At 35.6% G+C, this 23,806-nt stretch overlaps 1 protein-coding gene across 1 annotated transcript in view; it reads left to right on the top strand.

The window, feature by feature from the left end:
* Window positions 1-22,598, top strand: part of kcnj5 (potassium inwardly rectifying channel subfamily J member 5) — a 32,593-nt gene extending 9,995 nt beyond the window's left edge. The window contains exons 2-4 of the mRNA XM_079466057.1: window positions 5,484-5,566; window positions 7,795-8,671; window positions 20,923-22,598. Coding sequence (XP_079322183.1) covers window positions 5,504-5,566; window positions 7,795-8,671; window positions 20,923-21,266 — 1,284 coding nt within the window. The 5' untranslated portion in view covers window positions 5,484-5,503 and the 3' untranslated portion in view covers window positions 21,267-22,598. The remainder of the gene's footprint in view (window positions 1-5,483; window positions 5,567-7,794; window positions 8,672-20,922) is intronic.
* Window positions 22,599-23,806: the final 1,208 nt, after the last annotated feature.

Genomic DNA, 23,806 nt, shown 5'->3' with positions numbered 1-23,806 from the left:
TTGCTTTCATTTATCTCGATATATTTTTTTGCTTGGCTTTAGATGTAAATTTCACAAAATGTATGCTTACAATAAGAAAAATCGGTAACACTTTCAATAAGTAGCTATTTGTTAACAACTAGTCAATGCATTAGCTGACTTGAAGAATGAGTAATATTTCTACAGCATTTATTAATATTAATTTGTTTTTTTTTATCATTTACTAATACATTATTTAAATCAAACATCGTCACTGTTAACTTAAGTGAATGCACCATGAAGTAACATGAATAATTGTATTGACATGAATATTAACAAGGATTAATAAATGCTGAAAAACTAAATTGTTTATTGTTAGCTAATGTTAGCTAGTTCTTCTACTAATGTTAACTTATAGCACCTTATTGTAAAGTCTTACCGATACATTTACTAATAAGAAAAATTTACGATTCTGAAAGCAAGTTAATGCCTTACACAGTTTTCCTTATCAAGTAAATTCATCTTGTTTTAAAGATATTTCAATATTATTTTTCCCCATTATAACACAAGCTCGTGTCTAGTTTCTCTCTGTCTCCGCTGTACTAACCATCTGATTCGAACGCAGACACAAAAAGCACAAAAAGCGTGTTAGACTAAAAGCTTGATAAGGAGCTTGTTACCTCCTCAGAACAGGCCGATAAGCAGGAGGGAACAGACTCTGCTCTGGCTCACCTCGCCGGTGTCAAGCCATCAAAGTCACATGGAGATGCACATGGGGCCATGAGACTGCCGCGTTACAAAATGTGGAAATGGCAGCGGAGGGGACGTTGCAGAGGTCTGCTGTCTGTCTGTGATGTATTCATCATGTGCATCTGGGATGCGGGTCACGTCAGTGTGCCCTTTCGCTGCAGACCTGTCAGTCAATACTGTATTCCTGAGTGGATGGAGGCTCTGACGTGCCATCTGCGCGCGAGAGGGGCCGTGCAAATAGGGATGAATGATGTCAATGCGGTAGAGTGGAATTAGACAAATAGAAACTAGAGGCAAAAACCAAGGACTTTAATCAGTCATGAGCTCGGTCCTGCGAGTGATTTTCTACTGTTTTCAAATACAAATTGAACGTAGTTGCACTTTTTTCTAGAGTTCTTTCAAGGGTACATTAATAAATCAGAGATCTTTTGTTGGACAACACAATGCCGGGGTTGTGTGCCAAATATGTTTTTTGCCCCTGACAGTGATAACTGTTTTCCCTCGCATTTGTGTGGTCATAACCAGGCATGGAAATTAAAACATCCAGCAGAACGCTTTGTTGATTTGCTCATCGGGTTCACCGGTTCACCTGATTACTCTACATTGATTTACTTTCCTAGCGGATCAATACTTATTTAAAGGGTTTTTGGATGAAAAAGTAAAGAGGGATTGTAAAATATGCTCCTAAAATATGCTGAATTCGCTCTCTCTCTCTCACTCTCGTTCTGGTTCTGGTTCTGACTATATTCTCTCCCAATCAATATTTTTTAATTTAGATGAAAACACAGCATCAGTCTTTGAAGATGATTTAACTTATAACTAAACAGCTTTCAGGACACTTACTCAATTAGGTGAAATGACTAGGATGACTTGCAGCTGGGCCGCTGGGGAACATGGGAATTTTCCACTGTCATTAGGCACCTTATGTAACTGATTATCATAGACAAAGCTGCATGACATTACAGACAGGAGCACAGGTGCAGTGTGGGAGTGACCGGTTTCTGGAGCTGAATCATTGCTTAATGCACCATGTCATAACGTCTGAAAAAAAACGACCCGAAGTTCAGCCCCATCCACGGCTAAAGCCCATCATTTGAAACAAAAAAGTATTGATTATACTCTATACAGGGTAACATCCATATTAAACTCACAGACCCAATAAGCACACTTACATCTTTGAGCTCAGATTATAAAAAGAAAAAATTATCTATTATCCTATCTGATGTCTTCAACAATGGATATGTTTGATATTAAATCATTTTAAATAAATCAATGTTCACACTGACTGGTGCCCATTCTGAAAGCTTTCTGAAACTGTTTGCTACACTAATATATTACTTCAGAGGCGTCATTTGATTGTAGTGCAGAACATTATATATTATTTTATATATTATTTTCTTTAGTTTCACACTGCTGTCATTTTTGTAAGATTTTATATTATTTTAAGGTGCGCTTAAAGGGTGCACATCTCAGATCTTTAGTGTGATGTCAACATGAAACAATTTAATTTCATACATGTTATCAATATTAGTTGTTCATCTTTAATTATGTAAAAACAAAATACATGTTCTAGTAAATTTATTAAGTAAAATCGTAACCTTTAGGTAAGGTAAAGTGTAATAATGTTGTCCCTATTAAGCTCAGTGTGTGCTCCCTTTAAGCTCATTCACATATAAAGTCTATGTAAATACTTCATAAACAGACTTTAAATATTCACTCATGGTTATGATTAATTAATTATTTCATAACACAACTAGTTTCTCCACAGAAAGAGGCATGTTATCTGTTCAAAGAGGCAGTCATCAGAAATCTCATATGTTATGTCTGTCCAAGAAAATATAAATAAGTTCACATCCATTTAATAAGAGGCTTCCGTTGTATATAATGTAAAGAACATTCTGTGAATATATAACATTAATATTAAAATATAAATTACATTTGTGGTCTATATTTTGTGATTGACACTGTACCTTCAAAAAAAACATGAAATGTGTTCCAGAATTTTTTTTAAATAACTCATTTAAAATCAAGTTAAATATTATTATGAGAGATTATTATTTTATTTTAAAATAATTTTTTAACTCAAATCAATATATTGTGCACTAAAAATGTCTTAATGTAGATTTTTGGTGAGTTTAGGTACGTTTACATTTATGTAGACAGCGTTTATATGGGGAAAACATCACGCTTTATTAATGTAAGAATTGACCCAAAATCTTTGTCAATATTTACTCTCCCTTGTGTCATTATAAATCTGAATGACTTTCTCATGAAAAACACAAAGAAGAATGCTGGTAACCAAATAACATTGAGCCGCATAGAGTACCACAGAGATGATGTATTTTTGTATGCAATCCCCTGGAAGCGAGTTAGCATTTTAGCAATTCCGGTTTCATCACCCCAAAGTCAATGGGTTTTTTTATGTGATTTTGGTGAAAAATTTAACAAACTCTCTAAATATTTTTACCTTTTATCTTGACTTAGTAAAACACACCAGTTATAACCCGCTCATGATTTTTTGCAACAGGGACACACATCTCTAAAAACATGGATGGGGATTCATTCAGATGTAATTACTTACAAGGGAACATTTTTAATAAGGTTTGATGTTGTTATCGAGCGAGTGTAATCTTTATAGCCTCTTTTAGCTTTTTACGTGAGGCGATTGTATTTAGGCTTCAAAAGTTACAAATGTTAATTTGTTAATATTCATTTTTAAAAATTATTTTAATAGACAAAACGTGTAAACATCACAAAACTTTGTTAATGACAGATCTTATATTTTTTGCAATCTTCCAAAAGTCTACTTTCATTGTACCAAAACCCTTGAGACATTTTTTTTAAAAAATCTTGTTTGTTCCACAGAAGAAATAAATAGGTTTTCAACAGCATGAAGGAAAATAAATGATGACTGAATTTTTATTTTTAGGTGATTTTGGGTGATCTCTTTAATCTTCATTTAACCAGCATTGCATGTATCATTTGTTGCCAGGACATCGTATCCCAGAGTGCATTGCAACAAGCTCAGAGGAAAAAACCCATATAGGGAATGTCAGATAAACTTTGAGAATGTTTATTCATTCAATTTAATTCATTCACTTAAAACTTAAATGTTGAACACTTTACTCATTATTTGTGTTTCATTACATGTATTCCTATGCTTATTAGCATCATATTTTTAGCTTAGCAGCATACCTACACCTGATTCTACTGTATGTACCTGTACAGGAAATTTGTTTTAATATTAATATTTTACGAGGTTGACAGAATGTCATATAGATTAGATTAGATTAGATTAGATTAGATTCAACTTTATTGTCATTACACATATACAAGTACAGTGTAACGAAATGTAGTATACAGAACATTCCTACATTTTCCCATGAAAAATGCATTCCTATGGAACAGATAAGATTAAAAAAAAGCAATATTTTGTTGCTGATTCTTGAATAGCACTTTTGTAATCATGGGTCTTCCAACAAAAATCTTCCAAAACAAAAATACTTGTGAATATACTGAAAAATATAATTAAATAATTATATGTTTTCATATATTGGAACCTGCAATATCCTTATTTTATTCAATATATTGTAATGTATTCATAATATATTATTCTTTATATTGTATTTTCAAATATATTAAATGATTTAATATAATGACAGTGAAAGAAAAATATATTTTCTTTGCTTTAGGGAAAGCATCGAGCCTCACATTAACTAACTTGGTTCAGGAACAAAGCCTACATGAATTCGTTTTTGGCCACACTAGACCAATCCCTCTGTTCAGGCCAAATCTGCTCACAATCCAGCTTTTGAGATGTGACAGGTGAACACGACAACTGTCAGAACGGAGACACCGGGCTGCCAAAGCGGTGAGGAGCACACAGAGGCGCTCATCCAGATTGGCATTGCTCGCACCGTGTATAAGAGGGACAGCAGCAGCTTTCATGGCATGATGGTGCTGACGCAGATATTCTTTGGGGAACAAGGGAACAGCTGAGACCGCCTGCATGTTTTAGGCGCAAATTAACAAACTCAATCCGCACAGACAGTCAAAAAGCCTCACATCTCCCCTGCGAGTTGTGATTTAATCCATCAAGTAACCATCTGAGATGTTCCAACGAAGGTACACGGGGCTGGTTCTATCATGCGTCAACGTGGCATTTAAAACATCCCCTATTTAATGTGCGAGTCTGAGCAGTCAGGGTTAGTTTATCGGTTTGCCAATTAGAGATGTAGAAAGCCATGGTTGAACAGCTTCCCGGTGGTGTTTGACATGATTCATTTGTTTACTCACCTAATTGAGAGAGGTTGAGACATGGAGTGAGACATTAGCAGCTCAGATTAAACCTAATTTTCGATCCACCTGGTTTGTTCTTGTGAATATAACGGTGGAATATATTATATTTTGTTATGGCACAAATTCATATCCATAATAAGGTTAACCAGAAAACAAATTGAGGCATGAACATCCAATGTCCGGAAACATTACATATATACTGTACATGGAAAAGTATAAAAGTAAAATAGGTTACGAACAGCATATTACGTTGACTTTAACAGATGTCTATTAAAGTTTTGAAAGATGAAATGAGATGACACAAAATTTCAAGGGCTAACAAACAACTTGTGCAAGCAAACATATAAACATAATATTTTTTTGTTTTTATTGGGTTCAGCATACATTTACAATGCATTTCACTTATAGTATTGTTTTGCAGTATTTATTTGTCTTGCATTGCTACATTAAACCAGTTTTGTTTCTTTCTGTTCCAGGTTTGCAGTCGAAGCTGAGGATGGCAGGAGACTCTCGTGTCTACATGGACCACGACATGGAGATAGGAGTGACGCCACAAGAGGTCAGCTGTCACTAACCTTCTAAAGCTCCTCCCATGAAACAAACAGCTTTATTGTTTATGTTCGATGCAGCCTACACTGTAGATGACATATTTTTTAAATGAAAAAATGTCAAATGAAATACCCCATTTCAAAAGAGGCAGCATTCCATTAAAAAATTGTGTGAAAGAAATAATATTTTACTGCAGTGGCCCAAAATTAAATATTATTGTTTCCCCCCATAATATGAGAAGTCGAAACCTAATTTACTGTAGCAGTACTTTTATGTAATGACCTAATGCACATCATTCAAAGAACAAAGTCAAAAAACAAAGGTATAAGGATTTCTTAGATTAAAATTTCAACTGCTATAAGGTCACTTTATTTTGCCAATTATTTTACGTTTGATCTTTTGCCATCTGTTACGTCTAAGTATCACAGCACTCATAAGCATATTCTCTTTGGCCAAGAAAATATATGCAAATCCCTTAAGTGAGGAAAAATGTACAGGCAGCTGGTCACTACCACAAAATAATCCTTGACAGGGTGATCAGGTTGAATTTCACTGGAGGCATTTATTTTGTGTTAATGATCAGCTCATTGTCTATTGTCCAACTTATCGCATGGTTGCTTACAAATAAATAAACATGAAATATTGATTTAGGTTTGTTTATTATTCCATTTTGTGAGAACAAAAAGACTAAGAGTTGGAAACTAAAACAATGTAGAACATTTTCCCAGTAAAGCATTCATTAGATTAAAGTATTTGACTGCAGAATGTTGCATTAAATAAAAACTAAACACTATTTGACTGCTATAATTAATGATGTAAATGTAATTATTAGAGATGCACCGATATATCAGTCAATAATCTGTATCGGTTGATATAAGCAATTTGTCGCACTAACAGCTATCAGCCGATAGTTTAAGAACAGGCGATGATCAGGGCCGATATATTCTGTCAATCAAAAGAGGACAAGTAAATGGAATGAATTTGTGCTCTGTGTATAGAAAATGTTAAGAAACATCACCGGTTTGATGTTCAATATTAATAATCATTATATGAATCAATAACATAGAAAATTTACGAAATATTAATTTAATCTTCAGAATCGGTATCGGCAGATATCTCTCAGAATAATCGGCTATCGGTAAAGAAATGTAGTATCTGTGAATCTCTAGTAATTATTATTTTACGTATGGTCGGATCCCAGTTGTTGAGCCTTTTAATGGTGTTTTGTACTAAATCTGGCTTTATTAGACAGGACACAGAGGGCAGCAGGTGTGAATGCAGCAGGAGGTCTTTGTGTCAAAAAGCACTTTAAAGCTTCGCTCAAGTTCACGTAGCTTAATCGCACATTTCAATTAACAACAACCTTCAACAAATGGAGAGACAATGTGCCAACACCTCGCTGTCTCGTGGAGGGTAAAGGGGCAACGATTATTATCTTAGCTAGCCAGTGTCATGAAGAGGAATTAAATATTTTGGAAGAAAAAGGGAAAGGGATGACCTGCAACATTTGCATCATCTTCAAAGTGCAGAAGATTTCATTTGAAAGTAACATAATGAATGTACATCTGCTTGATGCTAGTGACATCCACGGCTGTCATTGCCTGGAAAAAGAGGTGGATGGGAGCTGTTGTGGATCTGCCCTGTGATTTTGATGAGGAAATTTCGAGAAAACATGACATCCCATATGTATTCTGCTGTCTCTCTGTAACTGGCACAGTTTTGTCATGCTTAATATAGGCCTACGGGTTCAGACTTGCCAATATTGTAGCCCGTTTCATCTTCATTATTTTAATCAGTTCTATTAATTGTATCTATTTTTGAAAAAAAACACTCTGCATTGTATGAAACAAGTGCCCTTTCAGGGATTTTAAGCTTCCTGTCTGACAAAGAATTTGTTTATGATTTAAAAAAATTATTGAATGTTATCTCTACAATGTAAATAATTGTTGGTTCAACTAGAAACAAATAGAAACCTGGTTGCCTTAAAATTTTTAGATAGTTCAACTTGTAATTTGATGCAAACTTGTTGTGTTTTTGAGTTGAATTAACTAAAAATATTAAGGTAACTTTGTTTTAAGTTTAGGTGTAGCTAAATTATTTAATTTCAGTTGAATGAATGAATCCAATATGTTAGCATATACATTTCCTAAGGGTAATATCCTTGTCCCTGAATATTTTACTTTGAAAGGATAATAACTTTGCTAATAATGCTTTTTGTCTTCCCAAATCTCCTAGCAGCAGGTTAAGAAACTCCCCAAGCACATGAGAGAACCGCAAATCCCTACAGATCGTACTCACCTCATCTCCGACCCCGTCAAAAAACCCCGCCAGCGCTACGTACGGAAAGATGGCAAGTGCAACGTTCATCACGGCAACGTACAAGAGACGTACCGGTATCTCAGCGACCTCTTCACAACACTTGTTGACTTGCGTTGGCGCCTCAGTTTCTTCATCTTCACTTTGGTCTATGTGATCAACTGGCTGTTCTTTGGGTTCCTGTGGTGGCTCATTGCGCTCATACGAGGAGATCTTCTACACGCCGATGAGGAGGGCTGGACCCCTTGTGTGGAAAACCTCAACAGTTTCGTCTCAGCCTTCCTCTTCTCCATTGAAACGGAGACCACCATTGGCTACGGCTACCGTGTCATCACAGAGAAATGTCCAGAAGGGATCATCCTCCTGCTGGTGCAAGCCATCCTGGGATCCATCGTGAACGCCATGATGGTGGGCTGCATGTTTGTAAAGATCTCACAGCCCAAGAACCGAGCGGAGACACTGATGTTCTCCCACAAGGCTGTGATCTCCGTGAGGGACAACAAGATGTGCCTGATGTTCAGAGTGGGCGACCTACGTAATTCTCACATCGTGGAAGCGTCCATTCGCGCCAAACTCATTCGTTCGCAGCAGACCAAGGAGGGTGAGTTTATTCCCCTCAACCAGACGGACATCAATGTTGGCTTTGACACGGGAGACGATCGGCTCTTCCTGGTGTCACCCCTCATTATCTCGCATGAGATAAATGAGAAGAGTCCTTTCTGGGAGATGTCCCGGGCACAGATGGAGAAAGAAGAGTTCGAGATTGTAGTTATTTTGGAGGGCATGGTTGAAGCTACAGGTAGGATTTTCTAAGTTTTATGTGTATGCTAAAGCTAGCCTAAGATGGTTTAATGGTCTTAGCTGGTTTAAGCTGAGCTCAACAGCTGACAGACTTGGTTTGCGCTGGTTTTCAAACTAGTGCTGATCTCTATCACAAGCCTTCCACACAACAGGTGTGGAGACCAGATAAGACCAGCTAAGTCCACCAAACCAGCAAGGCTTAATATTTACGCTGTTCTTTTTCAGTTTGCCTTGACACCAAACAGTTAAACTCCAGACTTGAAAGTGTAACAGTGTCCATAAGAGAAAAGAGAAATCTCAGGCTTTCAGGATGGCTTCAAGGAGCAAGTTGTGCATTAACTGCCAGGCTCTGCAGACCAGTTGACTTTAGAGGTCAATTATTTAAATTTACAAAACGCACTGGCATTATTCATTTATCTTCCCTGATGGTGCTGAGTCATCCCTCCAGTAAGCATACTGACTACAGGAAATAACATTCAAGAACTGGCAGGAAGGTAGATTTTTAATAATACTGATGCTAAGGCTATATTTACATTTACATGAGTGGGGTGTGTCAAGAGCCTCCTATTTTTTGACTGCCCATGTCCTTGTAAACCTGTCCAGACTGGAGTTGTGGAAAGAGGTGAAAGGTGACAGAGGTACTCTGTGTATGTTCCACCGTGCCGCAGGTGATCCTTTGGAAAGTTTATTGGAGCAAAAAGACGTTTCTTTTTCCATTCTTCATTTTAATTAGCATTGTTTTTCCAGTTCTCAGGTCAGTGAATCCCAATGACGGTCAGCCTGTATAATGAAAAAGATAAATTGCTGGCTTTCAACATTTAAAAATAAATAAACAGTATGTTGTGACATAAAAATAACCACAGCAACTCTGCATTAACAGCATTAATAATTATTAATATTGTTATTTGTCATTATTATAACAACAAAACATTAATGATAATAATAATAAAATGTTTTATGTATTATTGTTATTATATTTAAAATATGTATTATTAGTATAATTACTATTATCATTACAATAATAATATTAAAATGTATTACAATTATTCATTTTGTTTGTGAGGAATTGCTGTGGGGATTTTTTTGCATTAGATTTCTTTTAGTTAAAATGAACAGTTTGTGATCTGATGATTAACTCAAAGAGCTGAATAGATGTAAGTGGATGGATTTAACCGGGGATCTCTTCCTCGGCTGATTGACCTTGCAGAACACTGTGTGGAATATTGATTTGAGTAGATCTCATTCTCTGGGAATAACAAGGTCTCTATTGTCTAATTGCAGATTCATTCCTATACTGAAACATTTCCCTTAGATTATCAGATCTCATGTGAATGTTTGCAATTCAAAACTGTTTATTAGGGCCTTTGTCAACAGCGTACACTGCGCTGATCTAAATCCAATTCATTATACATGCTGCTGTCTGATGGCACCTCTTTTGTGCTTGTTTTGCAAGTGAATACCAATGAGAGCACACCAAAAGAGATGGTGAACAGTGCTGTAAGATAATAAAATAACATTTCATATATTTATTATTTGCTTGTTTAGATGTTTTTATATCACTCCACTGCAATTGTTGTTGGGTTAGGAATCCAGGAACCTAATGCATTGGATTTATTCTTACCTAATACTATAAAGAATTCAGATGTGCTCTTGAAGATCTATTTCAACCTGACTTGACTTGACTGCATAGCTTATATTTGTATTCATTTGGCAGATGCATATCCAAAGCGACTTTACAGTGTTTAACAGTCAAAGGTATATAGTTTTAATCAGCATGTGTGATCAAAACTTCTGCATTGCTATAATGCAATGCACTACTAGTTGAGGTAAAGGAGCAAACAGACTTCAGACTGATGGCATTTTTGGAATGTATTATACCACAATAATACAACTGGCATGAAGAACAGAAAAGTGTTTTTTTAATATATATATATATATATATATATATATATATATATATATATACGTATATTTATTTATACAAGCCTAAGATACATCAGATCTTGCCTCCGAGAAAGCAACATCTGTGACTTGGTAATTGCGTTCTTCAACTCCCAGAGTGGAGATGTCTAAGATGTCTAATAGCATGTCAACAGCTATAGGCTATGACGCCATCGATCTAAAGAGAGCTGTGTGTAAATTACGCTCAGCTCGGCCTTTGACAGATGATCAAGTATAGATCAGGATGCTATTGGCCAGGACAAACCTACAAATGGTTCTGCCTCCTGTAGATCAAAATCTACTACAACTTGCTAATGAGGGATGATGGCTTTCTCTTGATGTGCCATGGAGAGCTAATGACCTGGTTAGAGCACTAAGGTCACAAACAACCCGTGTCTGATTCGTCAAACATAGCATTGCTTTAATTTAGCTCAGGCGTGTGTCATGGATGACGGATAGCCCATTTGCTCCAGTCTATTATTTGTCCAATAGCAAGGGTCAGAAGTTCTGTGGTAGTCTCAGGGGTATCGCCGGCAAATCGCTCGAACGTGATGAGAATGCAGCGATTGTTAGATGATGAGTCTTATAAGAGTTTCTGGCTGTACTGTATGTTAACTAACAGCCCATGAGCTAGGCATCAATACCCGAGTTATGTAACTCGTGCATTACGGGGCATTGCAAATCTTCTCACATCCCCAGTCTCAGCTCAGCCCTCACCCACCGCCAACCCCCCAGGCACAAACACAACCTTTTAGATGTATCTTGCATAATATACACGCTGCAACACTGCTGATTTTTATTTTAGGAATTGGCTGTTTCTGGAATGCGGTGATCACAAACAACAGCTTTTCTTTAGTGATGGTACCGTGACATTATATATTATGTCAAATTATGCAACCCTTCACAACCTAGTGAGCAGCATTTTAAGGCTTCATAAAGATTAGTTTTTTTCAGACAAATTTTTGGAAAAGGCAATACCACAATGCATTGTAATAAGCTGAGTGGACCAACTAAAGAGTGTTACAGAGTACTCACTTATGAAGCTGAAATTATACATCCCATCATTCACAAAGTTCTAAATATTACCTGACCCTTGCAGGTACTGTATGTTTTTTATATTTTGATTAATTCAATATTTTGGATCATTTTCCACACACCAATAATACTTTAAAACTCTCAGCCCTATATAGCATATACCTAGGGCTGCACGATATCAGGTTTATCGTGGACAAAGGGATCTTGATAGCGGTATTATTCTAATATCTATTGAAAACAAGTCAAATTCATTGTTTATTATTTTTGGACCAGTGATTCATATGTAAAATTTGAAAAAGAAGGGATGCAGAGACAGTTTATAACCACTGTTGGTCTAAAGGTATAAAAAATAACAGTCCAATATTATCATATGAATAAAATCAAAATGATATTGATAATTGTTCGTTTTATTTATCATGGCTACTGTCAATACCGTTATATTGTAACACCTGATTCTTGAGAAGTGGGACAAACCTGTTAATAAAATATTGTACTCTTTGTTTTGATACAACCTCCCAACTTTTCTCTTTTTTATCAAAATGTGCTTTTACCTTGTCATCACTTGTTTTGTGTCAACACCGTCAGACACCAAAACATCAATGAACTTTCACTCACATCATGCAAGACCTATAAGGAGGTGAACAATTATATTTACCAAGGCTGACAGAGGCTAAAAATTACTTACAATATGTGTATTTATCATAAGGATTTTCGTCTCTCTTAAAATGGGTTGTGTAATATTATGACTTTATCTTAAATGGCAATTAAGATGTCTTTTACTCAAATCCTTGATTGGCTTTATTCTTCCTTCCACAACTCTCTGTTTCCACATTTGTCTCTCCTGTCTGAGAAATGAATCTTTTAAATTCTGGCTGTGTACTCATTTTGTCTCTTCACTTTTTATGAGACTCTGTACCTCCTTCTACGCTCCTTAAATGAAAGATGTTGTCTAGCCATCCTGGACTAAAATACAACAAAAGAGCTCAAGACCATCTTTATCATATTTGCCAATACTATGCAATGTTCCTTAGTTCCTTAAGCCCTGTGTTCCCTCAGCCTTATGTTCCCTGAATCTTATGTTTCCTCAGCCCAACTCTGCTAGACATTATGACAATAAAGCCACAAAAACAATATATGCTGGCAGGCATCCATTTAGAATCTATACATTATTTTTTTTAAAACAAACATTTTATGTACAATAAATCTGAAAACAATTGAAAATATTTTACGTATTTTGTCCCCTATCTCAAGAATCAGTATTTTAATCCTTGAATGTGTGATGTTTAGGTCGTTGGACCCAATTTCAACGTTTACATAAACAATAGATATGATAACTTTTTTCAACCTCAGACATTTTCATTAATTCAAGTTAAACGTGTTTTTTATCCATATCAAATATTTTTATTAGTACAAAAAAAGAATAGCACCTTTTTCTTAAATATATTTTATTAAAAATTTTAATACATTTGAATGGGAATCCACTTGACCGGTAAACATTATGGCGGGGAAACAAAAACATGAAAATCATACAACTTTAATCTGCATGCATACAGTGAGGCAGATCACTATATATATAGAGAGAGGTTTAACTCTGTATTACTTTTGAGTAGTATTTTAAAGCAGGTCACAACATTATGAATAACGCTCCATCATTACCTCATTGGAGAAAAAAGTTTGAATGCCTTCTCATCAACTTGATGCGAACCAGAAACACAACAGATTGAGCGCTCATAACCAACTACTAAGTATGTCCGGTGGCGTTGAGATAAGCATCTGTGTTTTTTTTTAAGTAAAGCCCATTAACTTTCCATGCATTTATCTATTAATGAGTCTCTTAAACCCACAGATAAGAACTTGCATTGAATTAATGTTCTATTACTAATATAGATATTTAAAGGTTGGTATGTTGAAAGGAGGAACTGAGGTGGCAATTTGAAGGTTATTGATGTGTGCTCGAGCCGTTTAAATTTTAACACTAACTGTTCTGCTGGGTTTCATTTAAAGTTCACAATGTGGAGAGCTCTGGCGTCCTCTGAAGGCTGTGACTGTCAGTTGTCTTATGCTTCATTATATAAGTGTTTGTGTATTACCCTGGTGTATTTCATTTATTTAAATTAATTTAATTATTATAAACTTACTAAGTTTTATTTTAACCCATCCAGACAATTTGTCCATTTAAATGGGGATTCATCAAATCTAACGCAAGTAAACTATGGATTACCTCAGGGATCGGTTCTAGGATCCTTGCTATTCTCCATATACAAGCTGCCCCTTCGAAACATTATTAGAAAACATGGAATTAGCTTCCATTGTTATGGAGATGATACTCAGCTATATATCTCATCAAGACCAGATGATTCCTTCCAGCTATCCAAATTGGCAGAGTGCATCGAAGATATAAAACATTGGATGACTTTTTTTAAAATAGAATAAAACAGAAATATTATTTATCGGACCAAAGACCCATAAATTCAATATTTCTAATTATAACCAGCAAATAAAAGAGGTAAGAGATCTAGGCGTTATATTAGACAACAACCTGTCATTTCGAAATCACATCTGAAATATCACAAGAACAGCCTTCTTCCACCCTAGAAATGTTGCTAAATTACGAAATATTCTATGTGTTGCTGACGCAGAGAAGCTTATTCGTGTGTTTGTGACCTCGAGACTTGACTACTGTAATGCACTTCTTAGTGGTTGTCCTGCATCATCAATAAACAAACTACGGTTAGTACAGAATGCAGCTGACAGAGTTCTAACCAGGTCCAGATAATATGACCACATAATCCCAATTATCGTATTAACTTTAAAATTATTTTAATTACTTATAAAGCCTTAAACGGTTTAGCCCCACCTACACTGTAAAAATTGTTCTGTAAAATAACGGTAAAATAATGGCAGCAGAGACGCCATTACATTTTCTGTAAATTTACGTTACTCATGCTGTGAAATTATTTCACAGTATATTGCTGTTATAATTAAGACAATACGCTACTCAACCTTTTTTAACTAAATCTTTATTGCACAATATTGTCCTTTGGGCTACACATGTCTGCTCAACATCAAATATATAACATATAAAATATTAATAAAATTATTGTCTTAGAAAGGACTACTCTTTTATTTAAAAGCAGCAACACAAAAAAAGAAACAAGCAACCAAGTCTTTCAGTAGCAAAACAAATAATCGAATCTTGGCAATACCAATGGCAATAAAACAGGATAAATAACAGAGACTACCCCCTCTAAACTTGACATATTTAAAACATGAGAGTGCATGTATTAAGAGTTAAGAGATACTGGTGCTGGCATTCAAAAATGTAAAAAGGAACAATCCATCAACCATCTGATGCAGATGACTAAAATGTTGGTTGTTTGTTTTTCTTCCTGATGTATTCCATGGAACACTGTAAAAAAGCAGAAATCACAAAGAACTCATCAAATTAATTTAGATTTACAGAAACATTGTACAACAACAACCTAGATAGCAGTGATACTTTATTCAGTGCGTGCATAATTATTACAAAAACAAACAAACATATGGAAGTAACATGGAGCAGATATTGAGTTATTGTTGACATCATGGTCATTACTTATTTTAATTAATATCAATCAATCAGTCATACAAATATTGATATTCTTGACTGTATAACTAAAACGCCTTTCAAACACAAGCCGCATTTAAACACAACAAACATCGCATTATCAAACGTCACGTTTAGTGGTGAATGGCAGCTAGCAACTGTGCAATACCCACAGTTTTGAAAATTCAGAGATGACAAATAAGCCAATAAAACACAGGGTCCGTAAAATGCAAGTAAATATGAACATTTGGGTATATCTCGGAGATGACGAGCCCTTTTTAAATCGCGTAAGTTAATAATGCTTGTTAAGCAGCTATTTCAAACATAACTTGATAATACTTCCTCTCTGAACCACATACTCTCGATAAAAGTAAAAAAGTGTTTATTGACTGTGAAATTTGAACGTGCAAATGCAGGTTGGTACAGATGAAGCGCTACGATGGTCCTCCTCGCGTGGGTCCTTCGGGCAGAAAAGTCTGACATTTGTGGGAAAACTGAACCACGCCAAAAGTACCTGAGTGAAAATGACGAAACAATCAAAACTCATTCTCACAAAAAAGTCTGATATTTTATAATTTTTAAGACCGCATGTCCACTGGGATGGACATTAAATAAATAAAATCTTGTGTTTTACAACTCTAAAATATCCTCAAATAACATAATCAAATAAAATATAACAGGGGCAAGACAATGAGGTCACCATTAACTTGGTTAACAATCTGTGAAATATTATGAAAATGATAGAAACATGCAGTTTTGTTGGTCTAAACAAAGAAAGACGTAATGTCCATTCTTGTTGAAGCAGGGTCTGAAGGGGTTAACACAGCCCATAATGCATTGCATAAACAGTAGTACAGTACAAAACCGTATTGCAGAAAAACAGTTGATTACTGTTGACAGATGGCTGTAAATTAACAGTAGTTTTTTAATCTCGATAAAAGTAAAAAAGTGTTTATTGACCGTGAAATTTGGGAAATATTGCCCAGGATGCATTGTTTTCTACAGTATATTACTGTTTGTTACTGTCAGAATTAGGCTGTTTTTTAACAGCAATTTTTTACAGTGTACATAAAAGAGATTCTATCACATTACAACCCATCAAGCTCTCTAAGATCTTAAGACTCTGGACTTTTGATAACACCTATGATAACTAAATCCACCAAACTGGGTTGAGCTTTCTCCTTTTTTGAGCTTCTCAAACACAACAAATCCATTAGAAAGATGCCAGTAACCTTTAAGAGCAGCCAAATCAACAATTTGGTACATTCTGAGGAAAAAACAACACACCACTGAGCTCAGCAACAAAATAATCATGGGCGTCCATATGAGATCAAAGTGGTAGATAATGACATTATCCATGGTAAAGAAAAACACCTTCAGAACGTCCAGACAAGTGAAGAATTAATCCAGATGCTTCTGTCTTCTGTTACATCACTAAAAAACACCAGTGACCCAGTCCCTGAGGAAGTCACGCATGGAAATGGTATCACACAGTATTTTACTGAAAATGTTGTCTGCTCATATCATGAGATTTTACAAGCCGTCTCCATATCTTTTATTATTTTTAGTCTTATGCAGGCTGAAATTAATTTGATCTCCCCTAAAAATGCTTTTTAGAGCAGTCCTTTAACATGCTTCATTTACGTTCTGGATGTGTTTTTCTTTACCACGGAGAGGATAATCATCATCTACCACTTTGATCTCATATGGACGAAGATCTACCTGAACCCCATGATGTGGGTAAACAGGAACAGCTTCCAAATGCAAACACCACACGTAGAATCAACTCCAGACCTTTAACTTGCTTCATTTATGAAGAAATTATTTAAGGAAAAGCCCATACCTGTGAATAAAACAGCTCTTGATTCAACTGTCCAATTACTTTCGGTCCCTTAAAAAAGTGGGGAGCTTGCACCTTATTTTAACCTTTATACAAAGCTAAAATAACAAAAAATGTCTTTCAGTCCAAAGATTTATGGACCGAACTGTTGTCATAACTAAAGAATTAGTTCACCCAAAAATGCTTTGATCAAGCCTGTGTTTTTCTTCTGTAAAACACAGAAGAAGATATTTTGAAAAATGTTGGTTCCCAAACAACATCGGTCCTCGTTGACTTCCAATATATTGGCACATAACTATGAGACAACTCTCAAAATATCTTCTTTTGTGACAGAATAAAGACTCATATACAGGTTTTAAAAGACATGAGCTGAAGAAATGATGACCGAATGAATATTTTGTGTGAACTGTTCCTTAATGATTTTTATCCCCACATAAATGAACAGAGAATAGTACAGTGAATTGAGTTTCCCAGCACAGATATGCACCAGTTATTCTAATAGCATGTCTTATCACAGGAGGAACAGCCCAGAATGATGGTGCTCATCTTTGTCAGTAGCTTAAAGTGTCAGTTTTGTTCTCCACAAATAGACTTAGGAACCTCTGGCCTTGAGGTGCTGTGCCCTTATTTATAGATTCAGAAAGCATGCTTGCATGAAACCGGCCATTACCAGGTTATTGAGATCAACATAGCCTATCCATCTCAACACACACGCAGAATGAAGTATACTAAATGTGATCCATCTGGCTCCCACACACTCTAACTGCTCTAAAATCTGTGAAGCAAACAGGGGGGAGTCGAAAGACTCTGAGAGCGTTCAGTTCATTTCAGTTTCCATCAGTGTTGCAGTGTAGAATATTACACGTATGGCTTCAAATGCCAGAGCTCTTTTACTCCCTGTCATATGTAATTCTAGTTTGAGCCCAAATATATGACAGAGGAACTGGTTTTTGACCCAAGTAGAAACCAAACACAGTGTTAAAATCTGCATAAAAATATACAAAGATGCACTACATAGTACACTGAAAAAAAATTTTTTTTGCTGCTTGTTCAATTTGAATTCCAAGTTACATCAACATAAATTTAGTACAGTTTTGTCACAACATGATTTTTCATGTTCAGTTATGTAATTTAATTCATTCATGTTGGCACTACATAAATGATTTGTGTTATGTTAACATATGTTTGCTACAACTAGGCAGATGATTTATATTTCCCAGCATGCTTTGCGTAAGACTGCATTTTGAGAGTTATTTTCTGAATTAAGTGTTGGTTTATGTGTTTTTCAGTAAAGAGAAAAACTTGTTGTGGTTAAAATGTTCATTTATCTTTGAGATTTAGAGGAGTTTGTAATATGTTTTTGTTTTGTGGTTACCATTGTTTAGAAAAGTGTTGCCTTTGCTTCGATAGTGGGCGGAGACATTTTTTGATTAGAATATCTGTTAAGCTTGATTAACTTCATAACTTGTTAGAGATGAAAGAAAGATTGTGTGTCACATTAACTAAAAACAAAAATCATGCTTGTTTAACATTATTTTATGTAGTAGGCCTTGCAAAATTCTTTCTATTATGCATTGCAAAACATTATTCAGTAGGTATGACACAAATGAATTTAATCAAGACTTAAAACATTCTGCTCAAACAACAAGATAATAGAGAATCGTTTCAAACAAATTAGATTTAGTTTGAGGAATGTAATTCAATTTCGTGGAAAGTTTTCCTTAATTTAATGAAGTTCGTTCAACAACGTTTATGTTGAGTGTATGCACAACATGAAATACTGTATGATACCTATTATAATTATAAACATTACCAATTTAGTGTTGTTCTCGATGTTTTGCATTATTTCAAAGGTGTTTTAAATATAAATTAGAATTTTAAAAGACAAACTCAAATTGGGGGCATTTCCTTCTATCCTCAGGAGTTCTAGTTTGCGTAATTTTGTCAAAAGAAAAAATTATGATCTTGGCGTTACTGTCTTTTGAGCATAAAAACAAAGGTGACAGATCTGAAAGTGGCAGGGCACAGCACATTAACCCAGTTTACACAACAACTTGGAGTCATGGGGCAACAAATCTGTTTCAAGCCGTGTTCAAATAACCTTAAAAAAGTGCAGCAAACAAATGAAATAGGCAGAAGCGAGATATAAAACATAAGGCTTTACAAACACACCTTACCTGCTTCTGATAGAAACTGATGTGGAATCTGAGAAGAGTGAGCTGTCACAACACGAAATTTGTCACTCACTGATGCATTTACTACTTTTCTTCCGTCTTTTATATAAGTGTCCATGCTGTTTTAGTGTCGATTGGTGCATACTACAGTCAATAATATCGCTACCTGCTAAGACACATTTTATTGTATTATTGTAATTTATTTGCATGTAGGTTCTATTACAATTCTCTCTCTCTCTTTCAATGTAAGGTAGATTGGCCCTTTGAGATAACTTTTTTTGCAATGATGCCATGTATTGTATTCTTCTCTGTTTGTATTATGCACATGTAATTCATTTAGTTTGAATAACTTTACAGAAAATGAGACTGTGATTCATGTTTTGAATTGTAATACTCTTGGTTTTATGTGGTAATATTCAAAACTGATCAGCAACACCTGCTGTTTGTGGTTGCACTGACAACCATGTGACGCTTATTTCAAGTCTTTAAAAAGAGCGCTTCACACACAGATCTTAAGTTACGACGGACTGCTCCCATGAGGGACTGTTGAGTTTTAAAAAGACGAACTTCAAAATGTGGACCGCTTATCTCAAGCAAAAATATATCAGAAACATGAAACATCACTTAGACTCAGTGTGCTCCTATTTTAAAAGAGTTTGCAGTTTTAAAAGGGAGTCCAAATAGATTCATGTAATCATCAATACACTGTATGCTCTTCAATAAAAACGCGAGACAGTAAACAGGATTTACAAGGATTCTTTCCTGTATTTTACCGACTTTTGTCCAAAATCTGCTGGAAAATATCATATAATGTGGACTACATTTCTCATCTGATACACTTTATGTAAAGTACAGTAGGTATATTCACTTCCATTTATCGTTTCATAAACAAAACGAGATAATCTTTACAAATGTAAAAGGCAGCTATTACACGTGGTCTTTAGTGTTTATCAGATTAATAGCCGGCTGACGATACAGCAGCTTTATGATATGTGCACTTTTAAAGTAAATAAATATATTAACCCACATCTTTAAATAGCACACAATCGACAAAATGTAAAGAAGTTGAAAACCCTCTATAATTTTCAGATTGCTCATTGGTTTACTGTTACAGCCACTGAATCAGTAAAGTTGCTAAATATCCACAGTCATGTATTTACATTTAGGCATTTGGCAGACGCTTTTATCCAAAGCGACTTACATTGCATTATCCTATACATTTTACATAGGTATCTGCAATCCCCTGGGATCCAACCCACAACCATGCGTTGTTAACGCAATGCTCTTACCACTGAGCTACAGGAAAGTATTAAATTCATCATCCCATTCCTCTAGGACAGAATGCTGATGTAGTTTATAAGTGTTGTCAGTGTCTAAGTTCACATTCTGCTATAAACAAATGACTTAAATGCGTCTGTTTACATTGAACCAGAAGTTTCTCCCATCTTTCGCGCAAAGCGTCAAAATATCATCCCACTTGTACTTCTGTCGGCAGCCATTGAGATCCTGTCTCTAAAATAATGAATTTTTCTTTCTGTTTTTCTCTCCCCTTCTTCATCATCTTTGTATGTGTGTAAATAACTGTGTGAATGCTAACTGCACATGCTTGCATGTGTTTTGTATGTATCTGTATTTGTGTGTGTGTGCGCCCATATTTCCCTGTGTGTATCTAGGCATGACCTGTCAGGCACGCAGTTCATACCTGGACTCGGAAGTGCTGTGGGGCTACCGCTTCACCCCGGTGCTTTCCCTGGAAAAGGGCTTCTACGAAGTCGACTACAACAACTTTCACGACATATACGAGACCAACACACCCGCTTGTAGCGCTAAGGAACTGGCCGTCAAATTTAAAGAAAGCCCGCTCCTTCCCCACCTCCCTCTCCTCAGCCCTGACCTCAGGCAGCACACAGACCCCTTCTCCATCCAAGACCCCCTGACGTTGCAAGAGAAGAAGGATGGAGAAAATGGTACAGAGACAAACAATGGCTCCGCCAATCGTTTGGATGAGAATCTGTGATGGAAAACCTCTCTCCGGACGGACTCGAGGACTGCGTAGTGATTGGCCAGCTTCTTTTTCCCTCGCATGGAGAGATTTCCTTGCAATAGCCATGCAATACGATTCCAGATTTCTCTAGAGAGCCGAGCGTATGCGTAGAGCAAGGTTAGACGCACAAACAGATGAGAATCCGCATATTTATACTGCACATGCCTACACTCATGAAACTACATGCCTACTGTATACTCTCTTTTAGCTTCGAAAACTCCGCCGTGGAATTTTTCATGCTATCAACGCCCTGTACCTCAACGATAAAACAGTAGCCATATGCACTTCAATCCTCCAACAAATGAATGACATCGAGGGCTTTGTTGGCAGGTCACACCCCTTAATGTAACCATAGAAAATGAGCTTTAATAGAATTCCAATGCAATGACTCATAGGAGATATACAGAGCCAATGTCAAAGTTACACTAATGCTTGTGTGTTTAACCACGATGGAGGCCACAGTCGTGGGCTGCTGTGTCTTGTTTCTTTATCCTATTCTCTTGTATGTTTTCTCTGTATTGTATTTATGATATCGAGTCCTCTAACTCATAACATCATTGCTGCATGTGATACGGCTTGCAAAATTTGAGCGAAATGTTTGCCAATGCACCAGATAAAAGCACAACCACTGCAGCGGTCGACGTACAGCATGTTAACCTGCAGTTAGTACTGTAAAATACGGGTGACAAGGGAGAGTCAGCTGATCTGGTTTTAGAAATGTTGCACACTCTGTTGTCTTTGAAATATACCTACACTGCGAAGATTCATTTTCTCTGTCATTGTGTTTGTCTGGGTTTTGCAGTAAAAATATCCTAAGTTCATTAAAGTTCATAGCATGATTTCTATGCAATGTTGCTTTTAAGATATTTTGACTGGAAAAAAAAGACAAAATGTTTATATTTTTTTCTTTTTGCTGTGTATGGAACATTGTTAGACCGAAGTGCACACCTCGGCTCCAGGATTTTTTTGTCTGTCACGTCTGAGTTTTGTGTGCCGGTTTGAGCCCACATACAAGACTGTCATTCCCTTTTACCACCAGCCCGAAGAACTGTGTTTAAAGCAAGCATGAACCTGACGTTCTGTACACTTTCTAAACAGGGTATTTTGTAAGGCATGCAGACTTCAAAAACACAAACACTTTCTACAAAAAACTGTAAAGAGTGATCAGTTGTTATGAGAGGAGAGCAGAATCAATGGAGCAGTATTTTTAAGATTACGCCATGCTGAGAATTTTTTTGCATTTTAGATGGAACTTACCTGATAAGTCATTTTCACAGAATAATATTATATGCAGGCTATTTACATAAATAAATAAATAAATAAATACATAAATATCTGAATACTGTTTTTGTGTGTGTGAAGGTGCTGGGCAAAACAAAATTGTATTAATTTATATGGTCTTTATTTTGTTATTTTGATCAATAGTTCATCAGAGATGAGAATAATTAGGGCAATTGAAAATGCAGCATTAATATAAGACTTTAATAGAATCAATTATTTAATGAAGTAATATGCCATGAGAATTTGTCTAGCATGTTCTTTGAGTCTGGTTCATCCAATCAGTTTGAAGTATGTGTTATAAAATACAGAATAATTATAACAACTAGATTAGAGTTTCTTTTAAATATGCTTTATAAGAATATTAATGATGGTTGCAATGGAAAGCATATAGCAGTGTATCACAAAATGTATAAGATATCATTTATGCTGAAAGCCCATGAGCTCTCTTTCTCTCCCTTTCTCCATGTTGTTCTTTTATCACAATTGTACTGATGCTTTGACAAAATGTCTTCTTAATATCATATAATTGTTTTATTTTGGATCCATTCCAATCCCAGGCGTACATTCTAACCACAGCCATAATACAATTTTTCGGTCAGGGCAAAAATATATGCAATGTATGTTAACTAATGCATGCTAACAAATTCAATTGTTAGCTACATGTGGACATACATATGTCATGTTCTCTGGTCTTCAGTATATTTATATGAAAACACACTGTCCACAGGTGTCAGAATGTAGGCTACAGTATATATTTATACATTCAATATGGAGTTGTATAGATGGATGGGTTACTGTTCAAATGAACATGTTTGTCTTTCCTTAGTTTCAAGACAATATATTCAGTAAGAGTTAGATAATGAATGTAAGGTCCCATGTGAACTTACAGTAGTTTGGCAAACAGGAATAATAAATATAAAATATTATTTATTATTTATAATTAGTTATATTTGAAAACCTACAGCCTAGGTAAAGCCCCTCGATCTGTGCAGACATTCTTCCTAAGCATTTTTGTCTTGTTTTCTAGTAAAAATATTTAAAACTTTTTAAATTACAAAATATTTACATAACAAGAAAAGGGACCCAAGATATTTAGTCTTACTTCATGAAAGAAAATATAAAAGTTTAAATTTATAACAAAGTTATAAATTCAATCTACAGTAAATTACTGGCAGACCTGCTGCAAAACTACAGCAAAGTTTTACAGTGTAATATAAAGCTGATCATTATTT

The sequence above is a fragment of the Barbatula barbatula genome (genome assembly GCF_947034865.1).
Source record: "Barbatula barbatula genome assembly, chromosome: 10".
NCBI lineage: Eukaryota > Metazoa > Chordata > Actinopteri > Cypriniformes > Nemacheilidae > Barbatula > Barbatula barbatula.
Note: the sequence above shows the minus strand (reverse complement) of the source record. Positions and strands in the feature narration are given on the sequence as shown.